The sequence below is a fragment of the Agelaius tricolor genome, unplaced genomic scaffold (genome assembly GCF_023055355.1).
Source record: "Agelaius tricolor isolate 1412-34295 unplaced genomic scaffold, bAgeTri1.0.p SCAF_3, whole genome shotgun sequence".
Lineage (NCBI taxonomy): Eukaryota > Metazoa > Chordata > Aves > Passeriformes > Icteridae > Agelaius > Agelaius tricolor.
This window is the reverse complement of record NW_027269263.1, coordinates 7,609,326-7,631,758: the sequence shown is the minus strand read 5'-3', so window position 1 is coordinate 7,631,758 and position 22,433 is coordinate 7,609,326. Positions and strand designations below refer to the sequence as shown.

General features: G+C 36.7%; 1 protein-coding gene across 2 annotated transcripts in view; it reads right to left on the bottom strand.

Moving 5' to 3' along the window:
* The window catches only part of CCDC91 (coiled-coil domain containing 91), a 114,634-nt gene that overhangs the window by 84,899 nt on the left and 7,302 nt on the right, over positions 1-22,433 (bottom strand). For both annotated transcript variants that reach the window (XM_071422342.1, XM_071422343.1), the window contains exons 2-4: positions 7,184-7,226; positions 7,000-7,078; positions 1,828-1,985 (exon numbers count right to left, since the gene is read on the bottom strand). In XM_071422342.1, coding sequence (XP_071278443.1) covers positions 1,828-1,985; positions 7,000-7,078; positions 7,184-7,213 — 267 coding nt within the window. In that variant the 5' untranslated portion in view covers positions 7,214-7,226. The remainder of the gene's footprint in view (positions 1-1,827; positions 1,986-6,999; positions 7,079-7,183; positions 7,227-22,433) is intronic.

The window sequence follows — 22,433 nt, the reverse complement described above, 5'->3', positions numbered from 1 at the left end:
AATGATGGGTCTCTCAGTAGCTGAACAGAACAAGATGAGAAAAGCTGAAACATGAACCACAACTAGAATTTGCACACACACTTAGTCTAAAGTAACAAAGTGTATTTTTTATTTTTCTGAAAATTACCTAACTAAATGACTTTATAGTTTTAAAAAATACCCCTAAGCCTTAGTGTTCTGGAATAACCCAAGTTCTCTTTCCAGAGAACACAAAAGCTAAAATTGCTGGCCTAGCTCAAACAAGAAAGGTTGAAGGTTATTCACTGTTAGCCAAAATTTAAAAAGGCAGGATCTGTGGTGGGTGAAGAAAATCACTTTTTGATCATGCTTCCAGTAAAAGACATTTACTTATCAAAACTTTGTCAAAGAGCCTGATGAAGAGCTTCAACACAGAAAATTACCGCGCCTGGCATCAGTCAAAAAAGAAAACAAACACTCCTCCCTCTCAAGAAACAGAAACCCATAACTTTTGGATTTATACATTTCTTTGATATTATTTGCATTTGGTCAGATCTCTTCTTCACTATTTATAGGCTTTCCATGCTACATTAGCCTGGGAACGAACACAAAATGGTAACTTATTAACTAATTAATTCACAATTTGAGCCACACTCTTTCTGGAAGTGTGAACATACAGATGCCCCTCAAAGGAAAAAGATAAGGCTCCGTTAAACCAAAACCTGTATTTCGTGAATTTTTTTTAAATAGTTCTAAAGAAATGCATTTAAATGATCAGAAAATGAAAATCTGACTTAATCATGAAATTCAGATTTCACCAGGAGCAGCCTTAAGACTTGATAAGTATACCTGAAGAAGAAAAAACCAAGGAAGTGCTGCAAACAGGAGAGTTGACAAATAGCCCAAAAACACTGATTGCTACACAGTGAGAAAGAGCCTTTTCTAATTGAAGCATGTACTACCCCACATCCTGAAACAAGGAAGTTTACAATGAATCAACAAGTTCAAAAGGGGGTCACTGCAATTAATGGCAGTAAAAAACTCATAAGGGTAAATCTATTTAAGTCTCATCTGCAGCAGCTCTTGTGATTCTGATAGAATTCTTATGATAATCCCCAGGCAGAAAGGCTTTTTCCTTCCTTGCTCACATAGTTGTTTAGTTGAAAACTAAACATTTTCACACCCCAGAAAGAAACAAAGCTCAGTTCTCAGCAGCACTGCAGCCACCTGAGAGATTAAGAACCCACAACTAGACCACCAAAAAAAAAAAATCAACTTTAAAAGTAATGGGGAAAAAACAAAGTAAAGCAATTTAACCCCCCCCACCTAAAATTAATATAATTATAATTAGGTAAAGATTAAACATTAATTCTTTAATCATAGAACGTTTTGGATTGGAAGGGACCTTGAAGATCATCTTGTTCCAATGCCCTGGCATGGGCAGGGATGGGATGCCTTTCACTACACCAGGTTGCTCAGAGCCCCATCCTTGAAAATCCTAAAAACCTAGTTGAGAAAACATACAAGTATGACAAGCTTTAACAGTAGCCAGGTTTTTGAGAGAACCTTCCTGCTGATATTTCCTTCATGCCTGGAAGGAAATCAGCATGGAAATCACCATCAGCGTGCCTTTTAACTTTTAATAACTCCAACACAGTTATCTCTCTTGCAGCTCAGATCAAAGTAGTATGGTTTCTATCAGTTATAGGTTTCATAAACAATCTAAAAATCATTTCACTTCAAAGTCTGCATCACAGAAATCCAAGAACCTTTTTCCCTTAAAAAGCATTTCAACCTAAACGTGCACAAAAAAGATGCAACACTGATATTTAATACACTGAGTTCTCACACTGAAGACCGAAACTTTACCTGTTCTTCAGGAACAGCTGGATTTATCACACCCTTGCCTGTTTGAATAACTGTTGCCACATTATCACTTGATAAAATGAAAGGGTCAGAAGGAAGCAGGCAGGAAGAAGGCACAGAGTGCTCCAGGAGAACATCAGGAGATCTATGGACTTCAGGTACTAAAAAACAGAAAACACACACAATATGGAGAAATACCCAAAAATTAGTTTTGTTTCTGGAGTCCATGCCTAGAAAAACCCATCACAAGTCTAGTCATACTAAGCTTATGTACCTCTTACAATTCAATTGCACTGAAAAGTAATTCACCTAAAGCGCCTGAGTTTTTCAGTAGTATCAACTTAAGGACAATCAAAATCATAATAAATTTAGACTTACACAATAAATTCAGTCACAATCAATTTAGACTTTTAATTTACACAGAGGTTTTACAAGACAACAGCTCTCAAAAGGATCAGTTTTAACTCTGTCTCCTTTGATTCACACAGACTTACAGCTTCAGCATGATCTGTAACCAGTTTCAGTCAATGGGAAAACTATATTCATAATTTCCCAAGTTTTATACATTCTGAAGTTAAAAAAATCCACAACTGTCTTAGAAGCCACATACAGTTTGCCAAGGCACACAATAAAATAGCTTTATATTTTTTAAGAGATAAAAATACAACAAAGTACATAACTCTCTAGCTAATAAACTTGAAGTGGAATCAATTCTGGACTGAGAGCTCTTCTATACCAAATTACAGTTATACCATAAAATGCTTCAATAGTGGATCAGCATTACCAACCCAGCACAACAGAAAATATTGGTTTTAAAAAAATATATAAACTAAACAAACTAAACAAAAAGAAAGAAAAAGAGAAAGTTTTGCACACATTTTTAATTTAACAGCAAAGTCCTGCAAACTTTTGACACTGTCATTTCCAGGTGTGTCATTGCAATAGGCAAAAAAGCACATCCAATTGTTTCAGAAAAAGCAGCTCCCATTATTATTACAACTCTGGCAACATGTAAAAGATGCCACTAGCCTGGAGCAAGGCTCAGCCTCTGGATATCCTGTTCCACACTGCACAAGTACTCAGTGCAAACCAGAGTGTATAACTGGCCTCGAGGCATTTAAAACTCACACTAACCCTTGAATCCAGGCACTCTCTGTCCCACCTTCTTCAGCTGCCAGTTCTAGGATTCAGGAATAACACAGAGGAACATGCAAACCACATTGAATGAAAAGAAGAAAGAAAATAGACCATGAGGCAGAAAAGTATCAGTAGGGTAACTGCAATGATAGTAGATCTGGATGTGGCCAAAAAAATAGAAAAAAAAAAAAATCACAGCTCAGCAGAAAATGGAAACTTGGCTACAAAGCCTAGAGGAGAGTATTTCAACAAACAGAACAGGAACCAGTTTAGGTAACTGCATTTTAATAGTTAACTCTTCTCCACAACTGGAAATGGGACTTTTTTGGCTTTCTTTTAAATACCTTAAGATAAAACTCCCCTTCCATTCCAAATGTCTCCTTTCAAATGCAGCTTCCAATAACAATTACCTACTCTGTTAGTTCAAGTGGCAGTGAAGTGACATAGAAAATGATCTTTTTGTATCTAAACAAACCTTAGAGTCCCAGCTTCATGCTATCACTTAATGGCGTGAGTCTCAGTTTTAAATCAATTTCCATCTGATTGAAAAACAGCTAAAATAATGTACCAGGCAATTTCTGACCAAGCAGGCAAGTGGCTCTCTTACTAAAACTGTCAGCTCACATGGAAAAACTGACCATGATCCTTGTGATGAGAGTGTTCAACCTTTGGTGAGGATTACCATAGCACAGGCATAGTTCACATATAAATAATTTATCACAAAACTAAAAACATCCATGGAGACTGGGCACCTATGAGGAGTGTGGACTTGCTGAGATTAGAGCTTTAGGTATTCACATATTTTGGGGTGTCCAATCCTAGAGACAAAACTCCATTTTTCAGGTAGTAGAGTTTTATGTGCAATCTCCTACAATCAGGTGGAGCTTTCAGTAGTTTAATTATAGTAATGAATGCTTTGCATCTTAAAGGGGAGAAAAAACCAAACCAGAAACAAAATCCCCACTCCTTAAGTTGTCAAAATGAAGCCTAGGAAATGAGGAGCAACCACTGGTGAGCACTTCTGAACATTTTGGTTTAAAGTTTTCAACTAAACACATGACCTTGCAGAAGACAAGAAAAGGTGGCAACTCTCCAAGGTATCATTCAAACATCTTTTTTTACAAAACCTTCTTTTCACTTTTCAGCAATGCTAAAGATTCATAAATTAGACATTCCTAGAACTGCATGTGCTATGTCTGTAATTCAACCTCTCTTAATTCATTCCTCTTGTGTATATACTGGTGAAATTGCACTTAATTCAGCTCAAAATTCGCTTATAAAGAGAACTCCTAAATCATTCCTGCTTACCATGCCTTAGTTGCCATAATGGAACAGTTTCACAACCCCTGAAACAAAAACTTGCCTCTGTTGGAACTACTTGACCTGACTTCAACAGGCTAAGTCTGATGAATTTTCAAATAAATTTATTGTTCAATGATCAGAGCTGCAGCACTATAGAGAAAAGAAGCATTCACTCAATCACAGGTATATCAAAAGTCATACACCTGAAAAGGCTGAAATAAGATGCAGATATATGTTATTGCCAGAATTGTACTTTAAAAGTATCTAATAATTTCTGAAGACCAGGCTTCCCAAAATTAAGAATATTCTGACATAAATTTGTATGTAAGAGCTGCCAGAACCATGCAGTTTGTTAATAGCAGCAGAGAGCAGGGACAGCCTGATCTTCAGAAATTATTAGATACTAATAACAAGGAAATGCAAGGAAAATTCCGTGTCTTTTAGCTGGTAATGAAGCTTAAACAATGATTAAAATTCCCTGGGGGGGTCAGAAATTCTGAAAACAAAACCAAATGGATGAACATGAGCTGTTAAATCAACATTCCAATTGAGTCCCATCCTTCGTACTGAGTGAAGGATGAAGACATCAAATATCAAATGTATCACATGGGTAATATTTACTAACTGGATGTTAGTTATATCTAGCAATTAAGAAGTAATATGACAGCAGAGCTCTGAGAAAAACACCATATAAAAATTATTTGACATATTTTTGTAGAATGTTGCAAACTACTTCTAGCACAGCTCCCCTACATGTAGGTTTCAGCTGTTAAAAATAAAAAAAAAAAAACCCAGAAAAAAAATTAAATTTCCTTCCTCAACTCCCCTTTCTTGATATTACAATTCAAGGACCCTTTCAGTTAATCTGCATACACTGAAAACTCTATCCCTGAACATTTTCATTAAAAGTAACATTCAGGTAGAAAGTTTAAAACTGGTTTTGTGACCACAGTGAGAAAAACCACTCTGATGCACCCTTAAGATGATTTCTGGTAATTCACAGCACAAAGCTCTTCCCCACATTTTATTCCTTCAAAGCCAAACTATTCTAGAAAAAAAAAGAATTGCATCTACTATCCTAACATTTTAAATCTACAGCCATGTGGTCCATACTACCAAAAAAACAGTAAGAAGCCCAAGACCAATTTCAAGGGCAAAATTGCAATGAAGTCACCATTGAGGCCTTAGAAATAATTTCTGAATTCTGCCTGCACACTGAAAAATACAGCTACAGGCTGCAGTGTTTTGTTTTATAACTTCCAAACAGCAGACATGGAGGAAATTCACAAGATGAGTAACTCCTCCTCTGGAAAGTTTATCAAACCTTGGGTGTATACAACGTTATCACCCCCCAGATTTATCAAAATCACCCCAATAGCACCATAATACATTTGAATTTTTCAGCAAGACTTACTAAGAAATTTCTAGGGTAAGACAGGAACATGTTTATAGATAGATAACATAGGGCAGACAATTCAGTTATTTCTGTTACTAAAACCATCCACCTAGAAGTCAATGCCCAAGAAGCACTTGGACAATACAATTAAAACCTTGCCTATTGCAATAAACTAATTTATTCACAGCAATATTTGCATGAAAAAGTCACTTAAAGATTTTACAGTAACAAAATATCCAGAATTCAGGAGTTTTCTTTTAATTTTGAAATGTTTAAAATACCTTGGTATAACTTATCCCAGGACTTCTGTGTCACTTAAAATCATACAAAAAACTTCTGTGTTATGTACAAATAATTTCAATCCTACACACTTTACAGGATTTTACTGACAGACACTGCACATCTCTATTTGATTTAATTTATTAAATACATTAAAACATGCTACTGAATTTCAGCAGTAATTTTAAAAAACAGTCAAAATGACAAGATGAATAATAAAGTTATTTGGAAAAATATTGTTTCCTTAGTATTTGTTTCCGTCTGTTTCAATGACAAATAAAACTAATTATTCTGTAAGAGATAAAAGCAAGAAAGAAATTAATAAAAGCATTTTAAGAACATGATTTACAGAGAGCTCATGTTAAGAAAAATCCCTGCCTTATTTTGTATCATTTATTCCTCATAACAATACAATGTGGGTTGTAGGTCATTTTTTTCCTGGTGCAGCAAAAGTGCTGTTCTGTTTTGTGAAATCCAGACCACAACAAAATCAGTAAGACCTCCATAATATTTTTTGTTCTATTGATAATATACATTTATCAATAAACTTCTATCAATTTTCTAAAATCCAGACAGGCACCAGGCACTTGTATAAATTAATACAACAGTTCCCTAATGTTTCTGCTTCTGCTTGACAAAAAGAATGTGTAATATATTTTTCAATTATATAAAGGGCTCAAGTAAAAACGATTATTCTCTTCCCCAAAGCAAGTAAAACACTTCATCACAATCCCATTTTTAACTTTTTCTGTTTTCCTACAATTTGCATCAAATCTTCCACATTCAGTAGAAAAAAATATCCTTTGAATGAAGAACTTTCATTCCTTTTCTACTGTATAAACTGAATTTCTCTTTCATTCCTCAATAAAGTATAACTTTGAGAAGTGCAGCTTCCCAAAATAATTGCTCAGGAACATTCTTATGCTCAAGCTTTGACTGCTGGCTATTCTTTTATTGTCCATTATTTTGTTGTATACACCCTTCTAAGCCCTGATTTTTACAGTGAGTACATAATGACAGGAATAGAATATTAAGATTTTTTACAGTGATTCTGTCAATACCTGTAGGAAATGCTGCCCAAGCAATAGCAGGAGATGTGGTCTGCTTTTCACCATTTCCAAACTCATAACTCTCTGCTGCCTGGAAACAAGAAGAAACTGTTACATATTTTACAAAATGCTACAAATGTCCATAAAATAGTTGAAAGTTGTTAAATTTCAAAGCAAAGTTATCCAAACAGCTTACCTCAAATCCTCCAAAGTCATCATCATCCATCCTTCAGCAGGCACTAGAACACAAAAGAAATCTTGATTTTAAAACATTTTCATAACCTCATCCCCCGCTCGCTCGGGAATGAGCATTCAGTCCTTCCCTCCAGTCTCATCTGCACATCCCACCTGAAGTCTCCATCATTTTTTAAGTCCTAAAACAGATAAAGGGGCCTAAATGAGAACTTTTTCACACAGAGGATGCAAGGCCAAGAACTGCAAGATCTCGCTTAAGAAGCGCTTTTTTATTGATCGAGTTAAATACAAAACATTGGGTGTTTTACAACAGAACTTGGGGAAAACATAAGCACTGCCCATCAACATAGTCCAAGATCTTTTGAAAGTAAAAATGCAGGAAAAGCTTCCTCATAGAGGAAAATATGAAGATGTCACCTCAATGTTATATCTAAATATTTCAGGTATAGCAAACTGGTCCCCGGTACCTCTACAAATGGTACAACAACCATCAAATAATCTAGTCTGGATATATATATATATATATATATATATATATATATATAAAATAAACAGATAAATACATAAATATGTATAAGAAATAGGATTTCTGACCACCAGACTCCAAATTGTAGGGTTATCTTTACTCATAAGGAAAACAATCTATCTTAATGCAGTCGTGATCTACCATCGACCTCGTATAGTTTTGTGTTTATGATTTAAAGCATAAAAAATATTTTCCATTGTTAAGTTGCTTTTCCAAATCAGCACTGTGATTAAATCCAAAAAGATTTCCTGCTTTTCCCATATCTTCTTAGCTGTCTGGCAGCATCAGAACAAACTGCAGCTTGGAAAAAGACTGTGGTGAATTTCTGGAAATTTTTCTCCTACCACAGAGGTCCGTCCCTAGGTTTCATGGAGGGACTGATTAAGATTTTACAAACTGATCAGCATTTTTGACTTGCAGCCCTGAATTCTGTGGCATTTGGATATATTTATAGTTAAATTGCAGTTCCTTTAAAAAAAAAATAGCAGGCTAAGTTACTCAGCCAATGAAACTAACTCAAGATATACAAAGCTGTTGAAAGAAAGGTATTATGTATTAATAAAATATATATATATATATATATCTGTAATTCTGAGAGGTAAATGAAGGAAGTATGATCCAAAAAACCTATATGGTCTTTTTAGGATGTTAAAATGTTTATAAAGCTAACAGACTTCAGTTAAAACAGTCTATAGGCTGGATAAACTTTCATTACTGCAGAAAAGATGGAAAGGGACTGTTTACAAGAGAGTAGGTTCAGACTGGATGTTAGGAAGAAATCCTTTCCTGTGATGGTGGGGAGGCCCTGGCACAGGGCGCCCAGAGAAGCTGTGGCTGCCCCATCCCTGGAAGTGCCCAAGGACAGGTTGGATGGGGCTTGGAGCAACCTGTTCTGGTGGAAGATGCCCCTGCCATGGGACTGGGTGATCTTTAAGGTCCCTTCCAACCCAAACCACTCTGTGATTCAATGATAAATCATCACTATCACAGTGTAACTAGAAATATTTGTCTAAACTGGAGTATTGTTCAATAGTCTCATGTGGTATAAGAACTCCTAGGGACTAGGAGGTGTTTTGTTGGCTCTGTGTCAGTTGGGTTTTGTGCTGGTTCATTTTCCAAGAGAGAAAGAAGGTAATTGGGTATTTTTCCAATCAGTGTTAAGGTTAATTGGTCAAACATAGCATGCAGTCTATTAACATTCAGAGCTTTAACACACAGCTCAAGAATGCAGCACGTGTGTGCAGAAATAATGGATGGAGATTGTGTGGACAGCACAGGACTGCAGATGAAGACAGCACAAACTGAGAATGACACTGTATTCATGCCACATTCTGGGAAAAACCACCCAAAACCAGACTGAAGATTGACACAATCGCTGCACAACCCACTGTTCAGGCACCAGGCAGAGCAGCCAGCTGGAGAAAGGGAGCCTTTAGAAAGGCAAACAGGTATTTTATCTGTGATACATTCTGTATCACATCAACAGGTCTTACAGGCTCTACACAAAGTTCCTTCAAAGCAGATTTTCTCCACAAAATGCATGAGACATTATTCCCATCATCTCAGAACTGGCTCTGTCTCAACCAGAGAAATTACATTCAGCACTGTATTTTAAAAACACAAACTGGAACGAGTTCAGAGGAGTTCAACAAGAATTAAAGCAACTTTGGAAAGGCATGCTAAAATGGAGAGTCTCTAAAAAAATAAAAGGCAAACAAAAATAGAAAATATGTAAAATCATGTTCTAAGAAGTGATTAACTACTTTGATTTCTCTTCAAATACAACACTGACCTGAGGCAGTAAAGACAGAAGGCCCTGTAAGGAAAACATGTGAGGATTTCCATTTCTCCTTCAAGAGCATTTATAAGAAACTATGCATAAATAAAACAGAACTTTTGATAGAGAAAAAGAATGTAGGGCAGAAGAAAAACTGGAGAGCAACCTGTTATTGAATCCATCATCTTTTTTACTGCATTTCATATACAGTTTTTTAAGCCTGGTAACAATCCCAGGACTATTCTGACCTAAGATTACCTTTACCCCACAAATTTGAAACACAGACATTTTGTGGCTGTAACAGCATGAATAATTTACGAATTATTCCACACATCACTCCAATGAAACAAAAGATAAACAAATCCCCAGCAAGTCTCTGTAGTACAAATGGTATTTTCACATCTAGATGCTAATCCTCCAATTTCCAGTTCTTCAGAAATCCCACAGGAATGACAGGCCAAGTGATTCTCCCCCAGGTGAGAGAATTCTATGTCTCTTTGCTCTTTGGGTGCATACAATATATATTCATACATGTATGTGCACCTCTGTTTCAAAAGGAAATCCTGATTTGTTTCCATGCTTTGATTGCTGTGGAAAAAAAAAAATATCTAAAAACACCAATAAATTGGCAAACTCAACGTGGGTCATAAATATGCAGGCAGCAGGTTAGGATAGAAAGCATGGAATAAATCCTGAGGGATGCTGATATAAGGCACTTCAAAAACTCAAAGGCTGAGGTTCTCTTCAAAGAGTGCTGGTTCAAGAGTTCTTATTAGGTGATGTATTTCCCAAAATATGATCTCTTCTTGCATAAAAAGGGAGCCTTCTGCAGGGAAAAGGGCCACATCAATGTTACAGGAAATGTTTAGAAAAAGAAATAGGAGACATTCACAGTCTTCAAAGTACATGTGCATTTAGCTCTAAAAATGTATTAATAATTCATTATAAATTTAACTGATAACAATGCTGAAAATTTGACCAAATACAAAATTTCTCAATTCTATTCCTTATTCTCATTATGTAAATGCATTTCTGGTACAAATAAATAACAAAAGTAGCCTAACACCTCTCCTTAGAACTGCAACAAATCTGGGAGCAAGTTCTTTAAATCAACCATTTATTCCAAAATGGGGAATCAGACTTTTCTTTCCTCACTGGGTAGGAAATTATTTGTGGCACCAGGATAGGAAAGAATACATTAAGTGCTGACAATCTCCAGGATTTGGAAAATAACAGAAAAAGACAAAACAACCCACACAGTCTTACCATGACTAAATGTGGTCTCTTGAAATATGCCCGATACTGGAATTAAGTAACTGTAAAATTGGGCAACAAGAAGTCAACCTCAAAATTACAGAGTCATAGAAATTATGGTTGGAAAAGACACAGTAGGTCATCCAGCCCAGGTCATTTCCAAAACATTGCAGTTCTCAGACAGTCGTGTCCTAAAAGGTTTGAGAAGCTCTCCAGTCACATGCCATGAAAGGAAGGAAACTTTCCATGGACAACGAATATGCAAGCCACTGAATTTTGAGAAGGTTTTATCAACAAGTCTGAATCCACCAAATGGAACAGTAAATTCTGCCAAAATTCAGACCAGCAGGTCATCCAACCCAAGCTCCTGCTCAAAGCAGGGTCAACACTGCATTTCAGAGGAGGTTGCTCAAGGCTTTCTCCTGCATGGCTGGTAAGGCTGTGTGATGGATTTATTCAGATTGATGTGCATCCCTGAGAAGCTCACAAGATTTCCTGCACCAAATCCAGTCACCAAAGCCTGGCCAGCAGCTTAAAACAGCTCATGAGAACTTTGTGAGATGTGCTTACCTAACAGACATGCCAAAAGCATGTTTTTATACACAGGAAGAACAAGAGCCATTCCCAAGAAATAAGGCAGGAAAATGTAAGCTGGGAAAAAAAAAAAGCCCCTCTTTCCCATTCCAACAGTTAGGGGGAAAAAGAACACTGTAATCCCACCAGAAATCCAGGTATTCTTCATATGCAAAAGGCAAAAGTGGTGGAAAGAGCAAATGGTCAATTAGGAAGAATTTCTCATTCACATCCACCTCTGGTTAGTGAGAATTCAAATTAATCAAGTCTTGATAATCTAAATTTGCCTAGGTAATAGAGATCTGATTCTGCCAGGTACAATCAAGTGACTTCTGTACAACCTGGCCTGGAAGTTTGAGTTTGTGGCCATATTTTGTACATTTTAATGGAACACCTGACAGATTATACTGTTTTTTGTTTTGTCAGAATGGTGTGTGTGGAGCTGCCTGAGGGTGGGGCTGCTGCATTTGTATTTCTGGCAAACCTCAGGGTAACTTCCTATCTGTGACAACCTAACAGTTTTATTTTCATTCTTATGTTTCCTAAACGCCTCATCCAATGTGTTCAGTCCAGGCAGGTTATTAGCTGTCCCTTGACTGGATATAACATAGGCCACAGCATTTGAAGAATAAATCTTTGGCCAAAACTCCAGGTTCCAAAAAGTCTACTCAGGATAAGTATGAGATGTAAAAAAAAAAAAAAACAAAAAAAAAAACACCAAACAAACAAACAAAAAAACCCCAATAAAACAAAACTAAAGACACGTAATTTAGAAAGCATGTACAGTGATTGGATATCAGGGAAAATTTTTTCATCAGAAATGTTGTCAAGCATTGGAACAGGCTGCCCAGGCTGTGGTGAAATCACAGTCCCTGGAGGTATTTAAAAGACATGTAGATGAGGCACTTGGGGATGTGGTTCAGGGGTGGACTCGGCAGTGGGAGGTTAATGGTTGGACTCCATGATCCTAAAGGTCTTTTCTAACCTAAATTTTATGCTCTGATTTCACTTCCAGTAGTGACTCAATAAACACTTAGTACATTAAGTAATGTTAAAACTTTTCTAATAGAAAAAAAAAAAACCAAAAAAGCCAGCAGTTGCACATCCACCTAGTAGTTGCTTATATTACAATTGATTCCTCTCAAATCTATGGTACTTTTAAGAAAAAATTAAAGCCTGGCCCATTGTAATGCATTTTCTTCCACAGCCCAAATAAAGCAGCTCAACATTAAAGCAATCAGAATTTAGTTTGCAAAGCCTCTCAGGAAAACTGATGCAACCCAACCTGAAAGCAAGGCCAAGTTCAAAATATCTGCAAGGACTGAGACTTTGGTCTAAGAAGCAGCAGCAGTGAAGCACTGGAGAAAACACCCAGAGAATTTTCTTTTCCTATTCACCTTTCAGGTCTATCAATTGATCCATTTATTCTGAAGAGTTTCCAGAAGGTTTCAATGCTTAGAGATGAGAACAGCACATTAAGGAATGAGACAATAAAAGTCAAGGATTAATTGAGACAAAATAGAATTTATAATTAGATGGCAATGCCTAAAATTATTCTATCGATTCCTTCAGTGAATTTGAGAGAAGAACAGAGGGAAGGGAAGGGAAGGGAAGGGAAGGGAAGGGAAGGGAAGGGAAGGGAAGGGAAGGGAAGGGAAGGGAAGGGAAGGGAAGGGAAGGGAAGGGAAGGGAAGGGAAGGGAAGGGAAGGGAAGGGAAGGGAAGGGAAGGGAAGGGAAGGGAAGGGAAGGGAAGGGAAGGGAAGGGAAGGGAAGGGAAGGAACTTTTTTTACCACTTAGTCTTTTTGTCAGGAGACTCCTTGAAGTGAAAGATTCAGATCCTGCAAAAAGCATGTAAGATTCCATATCCTGTGATGTGACGTTCCACACCTAGCATCATCAATAATTTTGAAATAACTCTACTTTCACATGCCAATGCTGCAAGGGACAAAACAGTTAGAGAAAAAGCTGTAGCATTTGTATCAGCTTCATGTACCAAAACCATCTCACACGATTTTTAAGACTTCCATAATTGCCTTTCCCAGTGTTAAAAGCCTTTTTAGAAGGAAAACGAACCACATTGTATAAATAAACACCTTAGCTTCATATAGCCTTTATTAAAGAAACTTGAATAATCGTTAGAAATAAAATTCTCATCTTCAAGATGCTGAATTTGAATGACAAAAAACCTCAGAAACTCCACAAAAACTGGTATTAAGACAATCTACAAAATCAATTCCAAAAAAATTTGTGGTTTAGAATTTGAGGGCACTATTCTTCAGTATATAGCTTTTGGCTCTTTTAAACAGTAAGCATAGCATGAAAAAGCAATTGAAGCACAAATTTGAAGTCCATTTCACTTCCATAATTCAAACAACCACACAAAAAGAAAGTAAGAATTCCACTTTTACCCATAAGAGAAAAATGAGCTCTGAGAGCTCCTACAGAGAGGGCAAATACTGTTTTTCAAATTCACTTATGACATAGGAGGAGTGGGAAAAAACAACCCACAGCACCACAGCCTTGTGTGGAAAATGTATTCAAGAACTGTCACTTTCTCAACCATATCCTAGAAGAAACTAACAGAGAAAACTGGGAAACCCATGTTCCATGAAATTTCCCCCAACTTTGACAATCATCTACTTAAAAAATACCAGCTTCTTCTCTCTAGATATTGAAAGATGGTTTCAAGTAATACATTACCTACTCCAGCAGAAGTATTAAAATACGGTATTATTCAGCATATTTCAATACCTGCAGAACCTATCTTTCCCAAGACTTAATTCTAACAATTTCAGGAACTCAAGGGTTAGAGCTTCACTCTTCACCTTCTTAGATCTTCAGTCTTCCCTATAATTGGTTTCTTGTGACCAGAACATGGAAATGCTAGGTTTTGTTTTATAAAAATAAGAAATCACACAGTTAACCATTTTTTCACATTTCTCTATTGGCCTTCTCTAAGCTTTCCCTATCACAAATATCCTTTTACTTCAAAAGCCACACATTTTTACAAAAGGCACATAAACTTCTGTGAGAATTCTGACCAAGTGGATACAATTCAAACATACTGTGCTTTGGAGGAAATCTCCCCTGCCAGGCAATATGTATAATTAATCAACATCAAGTCCAGAACAACAATCTCTGAAACCTGATTCAGATTCATGGCAATCAGAAGGTCTGGAATCTAGTTTGTAGTCTACAACAACAACAAAAAAACAAACAAAACAAAAAATAAAAAAATAAAAAAAAAGAGAAAGGTGAGAAAAGCCTGACTTGTCATCTGCTAATTAGGTCGCAAAGATCAGACACCATGAGTCCCACAAATGCTTGAGAAAAAGTGACCATGGCAGACTAAAAAGTCTCATACTTAAAGTATTCTAATTTTACTGGAACCCATAAATTGACAGAGCCAGGCTGTTCTCAGAGCTGCACTGGGATTAGAACAAAACCCTTAGGACAGAAGCTGGAATAGTGAAAATTGAGACCAGATATTGGAACAGGCTGCCCACAAACATGTTGGACCTGAGGATAATCACAAGGAATTACCCTGAAGAATTACCCTACCACAAAGAATTATTCCTGAGGATAATCACAAAGAATTTGACTGGACATGGCCCTGACCCACCTGTTCTAACCAGATCTGCTCTACATAGTGGCTTGGATTAGAAAACTTCCAAATGCACCTTCCATGGATGGCCTATGTTGCAATGTATTCCATTTAATCCACAACAGTATCATTAAAATAAAAAGTGAATCCACTTTTGCTGTTGTTCTTCAGCTGAACTGTACTCATAAATACCAACATCTGTCCAAGACCATTTATGACTGGGTTTGCTGATGACAGAAGAACCAACCCCAAGAGAGGATCATGAAAGGGAAAGAGTAGCCCTAGAATCTTCAGTGCTGTAGGAGGAATAAAAGGAGTGAAAGCCTAATGAAATAGGGAGCCCACAGGAAGATGGAGACAGACTATTGACAAGAGCCTGGAGTGACAAAGGGGAATGGGTTCACACTGACAGAGAGAAAGTTTAGATGGGATATCAGGGAAAACAAAACAATTGTTCCCTGTGAGGGTGGTGAGGCCCTGGCACAGGGTGCCCAGAGAAGCTGTGGCTGCCCCATCCCTGGAAGTGCCCAAGGCCAGGCTGGATGGGGCTCTGAGCAAGCTGGGATAGTGGAAGGTGTCCCTGCCCATGGCAGGGGTTAGAAATGAATGAGCTTTGACATCACTTCCAACCCAAACCATTCTATGATTTTATGTTTTAACAACTATTTTCATCATGAGTTCAAAGAAAAAATGTCTTACATAAATCTTTGTACCCAACAGAAATGTTTCTTGAAAAAGGCTGAGGTGCATATTTGGCATTAAGGAAAAACATCCTGACAAGAAAGCAAAACTGCATGGGGATGCTTCTTCTTTGGAAGTAATAAATTACTTTGTTAATTCATTACTTTATTCAAAAGCTTTCCCAGGAATCATTACATTGTACAATTTGATCATGAACATGGCAAGATAATTACAAATAACAACTTTTTTTCTCAAAAAGAAAAGTCTAACGCTTCATAATGAATCAATGGCTCCTTGAGCCAGGTTCAGTAGTCTCAGCCTGCATCTTCCTCTCAGCCTTTGAACAGACACAGTGCTTTGCAATTCAGGGCTTCCCTCTCAAGAGAAGAGCTGATATCAGTTCCAAGAATTTCATACAACCAGTCACTCCAACTATATGCTTGATTTTTCTACTGTGATTTAGGAAAACAATCTTTTTACTTACAAGCAAATAGAGAGTACAGAAACACCTCATGTTAAGAGTTTGGGAATGCTGGAACAAACTGTGAACTTTCTTCTACAGTTCATGTCTGATAAACTTAAGAAATGGAGGGTTTAAAAGCAAAAAGAAAGGGTCACATGTTTCAAATGCATTCCCACTTAAAGTATTATTGAGCTTCAAGAACTCAGATTGATAACTGAAATTCTCCTGCTTCTCCATGTTACTGTCAATAAGCAGCACTAGCAAATGCAATAAATTCTTTTTACCTGCAAATCACAGTAATGTGCTTTAACAGAACTTAAAAAGAGGTGCCTGCACAATGGGGAAGCTTTCCAAGAGTAAAAGGCACCAAGTTCTGCCTCAAGGGAACTTTGTCACAGAACAGGTATGTGAAAATAGAAGGTTTGACACAATCTTAGTAACAGTAAGAGCATCACAGCAACACAATTTAATATAACAACATGTCAAACAAAAATCTAGGTCTTTGAATGCATGCTCGTATGGATGTGTGGTAACTTGCACTAATAAATGTCATTAATGTTATGAAAAGAGTGCTCAAGACCTTTCACACTAAAAAGGAATATATGCTTCACAGGAAAATAAAAAGTAGAAAAAAAACAACTAAACAAAATCAAACCCAGGGTAATACCAGGTTTTGGCACGATGCACTGCCTAGGAAAATCTGGTGCTGAGTGAATCACTTATTCTAAAAACCAATACTCCTTCACTAGGAGAATCTTTAAAGTAAAAAAAAAAAAAAAATAACCTTTAAAAATTCTGTAGATCACCTTGTTATGCACTTAAAAATGAGGCTTTTTTCTCTTAATTAAAAGTAAAATAAGATAGTAAAGGTCTAAATATAAAGGATAATCAGTACACCTGATAGTTAAATATTATGAAAAAGATACTCTCTAACTTACATATAGGCAAGTCACAAAAACTGTGAAATGTCAGCATGTACAGGTCACCATTCTAATCTTCTGCCAAAAAAGCTGACATGTGACCATGGATACTTAAAAAAAACCAAACAAAAAACCCAAAGAACCAAAAAACCCCACAAAATCAGCAGCACATGGTAAAATAAGATTATACTAAAGAAATACATTATTTAAGATAGGATTGTACTAAATAAAATAAAATACACAGCATTATTTTATCATTCCCCTAGGTCTCCTAATGGACTGGAAGACTCACTTTTCCAATTAATAAAACAACTCCCCTCAGCTTCCTCCAAACCCTGAAAGTACAGCACCTCTCACAGGAAAGGGCACCCATTTCAGGCAAGAAACAAGACACTAATCTATTTCTCTGACATTATGAGATTATGTCTCAGATTTTCAAGTCCTTCTGATTTTACAGGACTCAGTTGCTGGTCTTGAAAAAGAAAACCTTAAATAATGCTAATAATATTCACTTCACCCCAATCACCTATTAGAAATTCAGATTTTATGGAAGTTTAATGCAAAAACTGAAATACAACACCCTTTTAATCCTTTGTTTGCAAGCTCTAGATACACTTTAAGAAGCAGATAAAGGCCAGATATTACTCTCCCTCCCACACAGAAAGAAGAATGTATCATCATTGCACCTTTTGCTCCCTTTACTAATACCTAAAAAGAAGACTTGATGACTTTTTGTTCACATATTAAGCAGATTAACTTGATTTTCCCTGCTCACCAAAGAGATGGTCCAGTTCATGAAGAAGCAACTCATAATGTGACTTAAAATTCCTTTTCATATGACTCTTATGAAGCAAACTGGAGATGTTTCACATTGTCCAACTCCCAACTCATAAACAAGCAAAATCAAAATGCTAATGTGCTTTCCAACAGAAAACACTGCTGCCAGAATGTCTGTGCACATTATCTTTCCTTTTTTCATCTTCGTTTTTGGTCTGCTCCTAAGCACGCAACACAACACTTTTCATCACATGACCTTTGACCAAATGGATATTACCATAATTGTATGTTCTCTGTTACAATCAAAACCACAAAATATTTATTTCTCACAGAAAGGGCTGATTGCCATCAATGCCTTAGTAATATGCTGAGGGAGCTGCAAACAGAGATTCCAGATTAGGCCAGAGCGAAATCAGGATTTGAGTTCAACACCTACATGCTTTTCTTTCAATCAGATCACAATACTTTAAAATAATTTATCACTTCAGGCTGATTCTTTATGCCTACCATGCATTTCTAGAATACAGCTCTTCTCTAGGCCCAAAGCTTTTGACAAAGATTTGTCAGAACTACCAGGCCCTTTTCAGAAAGAGGGAGATGTTTCCTAAGAGGTTCCATTCTCAGCAAGTTACTGAGATGTTTCCTAAGAGGTTTCATACTCAGCAAGGACATTTAAGGACCAATTAAGTGAGAAGGGAACATACCAAGAATATCACACGTCAGTTAACAATTAAGCAAAAATTATTTCTCATTCAAGAAGAGTTCAAACTCCTCCCCAGCCCCAAACAAACAGACAAAACCAAAATGCTCCACATCTTCCCGGTTTAAAAGAAACCAATTGTTCCTTCTCCCAGCTAAATTATTTTAAACCACAATTTTGTAAGTCCTCTAAGACTTTTGCTAAACTGGAAGTAAATGCATGCCTAACAGATACTCATCCTAAAGTATAAAACTTCCAGGCATGTAGAATACATGTACAAGAACAAAACAGTAACAAGTTGTAGTGGAGAGTTATTTATACAAGCACACAGTGAAATTAGAAATAATATACTTGAGAATTGGTGGATTATTTAAGGTAACAAGGGCCTTATATATTCACAGAGCCTAATGGCTTTTGACACCAGCACTGCTTAAAGAGAACTACTGAAATTTATTCAAATTACTATGCAAAAGTATCCCTTCTGGCAATGCTGCAAAAATGACAGAACGTTTGGGTTCCAAAGTGCAAACTACACACTACATGCAGAGTGATATCTTTTAACCATGTTAATTACTGGGCAATTACACAGTCTTCAGTCAGCAAAATTCCCAATGAAAACAAGTTCTGCTTGACTAAAGTCAGCAAGAATAAACTTGAATATCACAACAACAACCATTAATGCCCTACACTTACACTCAATAGTAATTAAGAAAAAAACCCAACTCATTTAGCAATTTAAAGTTTCAGGTGACAACTATAATCATCTGTAGAGGCTTTGACAAAGAAATGTATGTGAATGGCCAATCTCAAACTAATCCAGCCATCTTCTAAAATATATGATTGTTAAAAAAAAAATCAACTGAAAAACTCACAACTATCTTCCTTCACTCATAATTAATAGGTTATTCCTATCATCCAACAACTACTTTCCCCAGGACAAATATTGCACACTGCACAACTTACACAGAAAATGAATATTGTAAAGCATTTCACTAAATAGGAACAAAGAAAAAACCCTTTTAAATGCCAAAATAATTTTAAGAAATTCAAACCCAGTGGATTTCATGAGAGCAGCTGCTCAGGAGGGAGCCTGGGTGGCTGGCACCAGAATTCTGACCAGGAGCCTGGCCTGTTCTAGTCTGCCTAAGACTAGAACTAAACTCAACTCTGAGACTGCTGGTCTCCTTTCAGCCTTCCCTCACTTTTTTATTTGGTGTGTGAGTTTATAATTCAAACCCTCTGGAGGAACCTGGACTGGATTAATAAGCAAAAACTAATCATTAGCCCCTGCTGTACCAAAGACAATGTCAGTGTTCCATCCTTTGTTAGCTTTACCAACTTCACATGTTCTGCAGTCATGTAGAGTTAAACCAGGTTAAATACACATAATTTTTTAATACAATAATTTTTCCCTGGGATTCAATGTTGACATACAATTTAACATAAAAAAAATCTTTTTTAAAAAAACCCCACAAAACCCTTATGTATTAACTAGAAACTCTAATCAGATTATGGTGTATTTTACACCATGAGGAAATTGGAAAGATTTTAGCATAGATGCTACTGGAAGACAACCATTTAAAATCAAAATGTATTCTGTTTTTGCAACAACTTTTCTAACTTTTTTCCTTTTTTTTTTTTCAAGAAAAAAAATATTCAAATATGTTAGAAGGAGAATTACTTCATTTCCAAGTGTGTTTTACAAATACTACACCTAGATCATAGCTTTTAAAAAGTGATTTACATTTTTGTAACAATTACTATTTGTAACAACTACTCTTGCTACTCAGTATTCAAGTGTTTTACTAAAAACATGTCTTTAATAAAGTTCACATCACAATAACTCAATAAATTAACCTCTTCCATCTTTCCTTAACACACTCTGGAATACATTAGGGCAATTTAGCAAGCCAGTATCTTGTAAAAACATTTTGAAACCTTTTACAGACAAGTTCATTTTTTAACAGTATTATCTTGGTCCCCCAAAAATGAATTACAAAGGTGGTAACTTCTAAAGGTATGCTCTGAAAATACTAGGGATTTACACTACATTATTTCAGCTTGCTATAATAAAAAAAGAGAGGAAAAAAAAAAAACCACAAAACAAAACCCAAAGAAACAACTACTAACTTTGTTCAACTGTGAAAATACCACTGGGGCAATACAGGTGTGTGTACCTAGATATAGGTGTGTATATATATATATTAGGAGAAAGACAAAGAACACACTTATTTTCAGATAGTTAAACAAAAGGATCTATGTATAGCAAAGTCTTCAGGGCACGCAGTCAATTTAAATGAAATAGTTCCAAAATAGAAGTATAATTTGACTCAGTTTTTGAAATTTTCAAGCATATTAGTTCTTGTCTCTTCTCCACTTAAAGATTCTTAAACCAATATTGTTCTTTCAACGCCAGCAAGAGGGCAAGTCCAGCCTCTTTATAAACATTAAAGGCAGTTCATATGTGCATTTGTAAGGATAATTTAACTAAATCCCAGGTACATTCAATATTGATGGAAGTTAAATAGCTGCATCACACACTTTTTGAGCACTCTTTAGTTAGAAAAATTACTTATTAAAGTCCTAAAGCAGAACCTATTTTTTAGCTCCTAATAATAAATTTCATCTGGTCTTGGAGTATCGGTATCTCATTTTATCATTCATCACACCGTGATTAACCCTAAATTTCTGTAAGAATACTTTTTAAGTGGATTAAACAAAAGTGGTTTTAAAGTTCTCAGTTTCTGAGACCCCTCCCAGAGTCAGTTTACAGTGCTACTGTCCATCACTGCTAAACAAATGTGCAGGAATTTGTACAGAAGAAAAGAAAAAAAAAAGAAAAAATGGAAAAGGGGACAGAAATTTTGGGAAAAAATCAGGGAGATGTGACCAAGACAGATATCCCAGTGGGAGTGTGTTACAGCCCACCCAACCAGGATGGAGACAGATGAAATACTCTCTAAAGGACTTGGAGAAGTCTCACAATTGCTGGCCCTTTTAGTGGGTGTCTGCTAGAAATCCAACCCAGCAGAGGGGAAACAGGACTGCAAGGAGGGCATGAGGCTCTGCAGGGAGGAATTCAAGAGGGCCCAAGCCCAACTAAAATTTAACCTGGCTACCACCATAAAAGACAATACAAAAATGATTTTATAAACACAACAACAAGAAAAGGACAGCTAAACCTCCATCCTCACTGGATGCAGTGGAAAATAATAGTGAGGAAGAATGAGGGAAAGGCTTTGGAGTTTTTTTACCTGGACTTTAGTAGAACTGATCTTTTTTCAAGGTCTTCACGTGGAGAAACTGGCTGCTCCTGGCTTGAACTTGTGCAGTCTTTGCTGGGTAAAATAAATGGCTGGGTGAACAGGCCCAGAGAATTGTGAACAGAGCTGGGAATGTTTGGTCTGGAGAAAAGGATGCTTGGGGGGGGACCTTTTGGCTCTCCACAACTCAGGAGAGTTCAGCCAGATGGGGGCCAGGCTCTGCTCCCAGGGAACAAGGGAGAGGAAAAGTGGAAAAAGCCTCAAGCTGCACCAGGAGATGTTTAGATGGAATATTGGGGAAAAAAAAAAAAAAAACTTCCACAAAAGGGTGGTCAAGCACTGGAAAAGGCTGCCCAGGGCAGTGGTGGAGCCACCAACCCTGGAGGGATTTGAAAGTCCTGTGGATGTGAGACTTGGGGACATGGTTAGTGGTGAACTTGGCAGTGTCAGGTTAATGGTTGGACCCAACCATCTTGAAGGTCTTTTCCTACCTTAACAATTCCATGATTTCAAACTAAGTACAACTTTTCTTCAGTCTGTAGTGGATCAGGCCAAGATACTGATTTTTCACTGTGGCAGTTTGTGAACTAAAAGCAAGCTGACTGTGGCATGTGCATCGTGTGGAAACCTCTTCAGAAACTCACTATTGCACTATTTCAGAAGCTGCACCCCATGGAAAGTCCTTTTAAAAGCTTAACTGGCAAATGCATG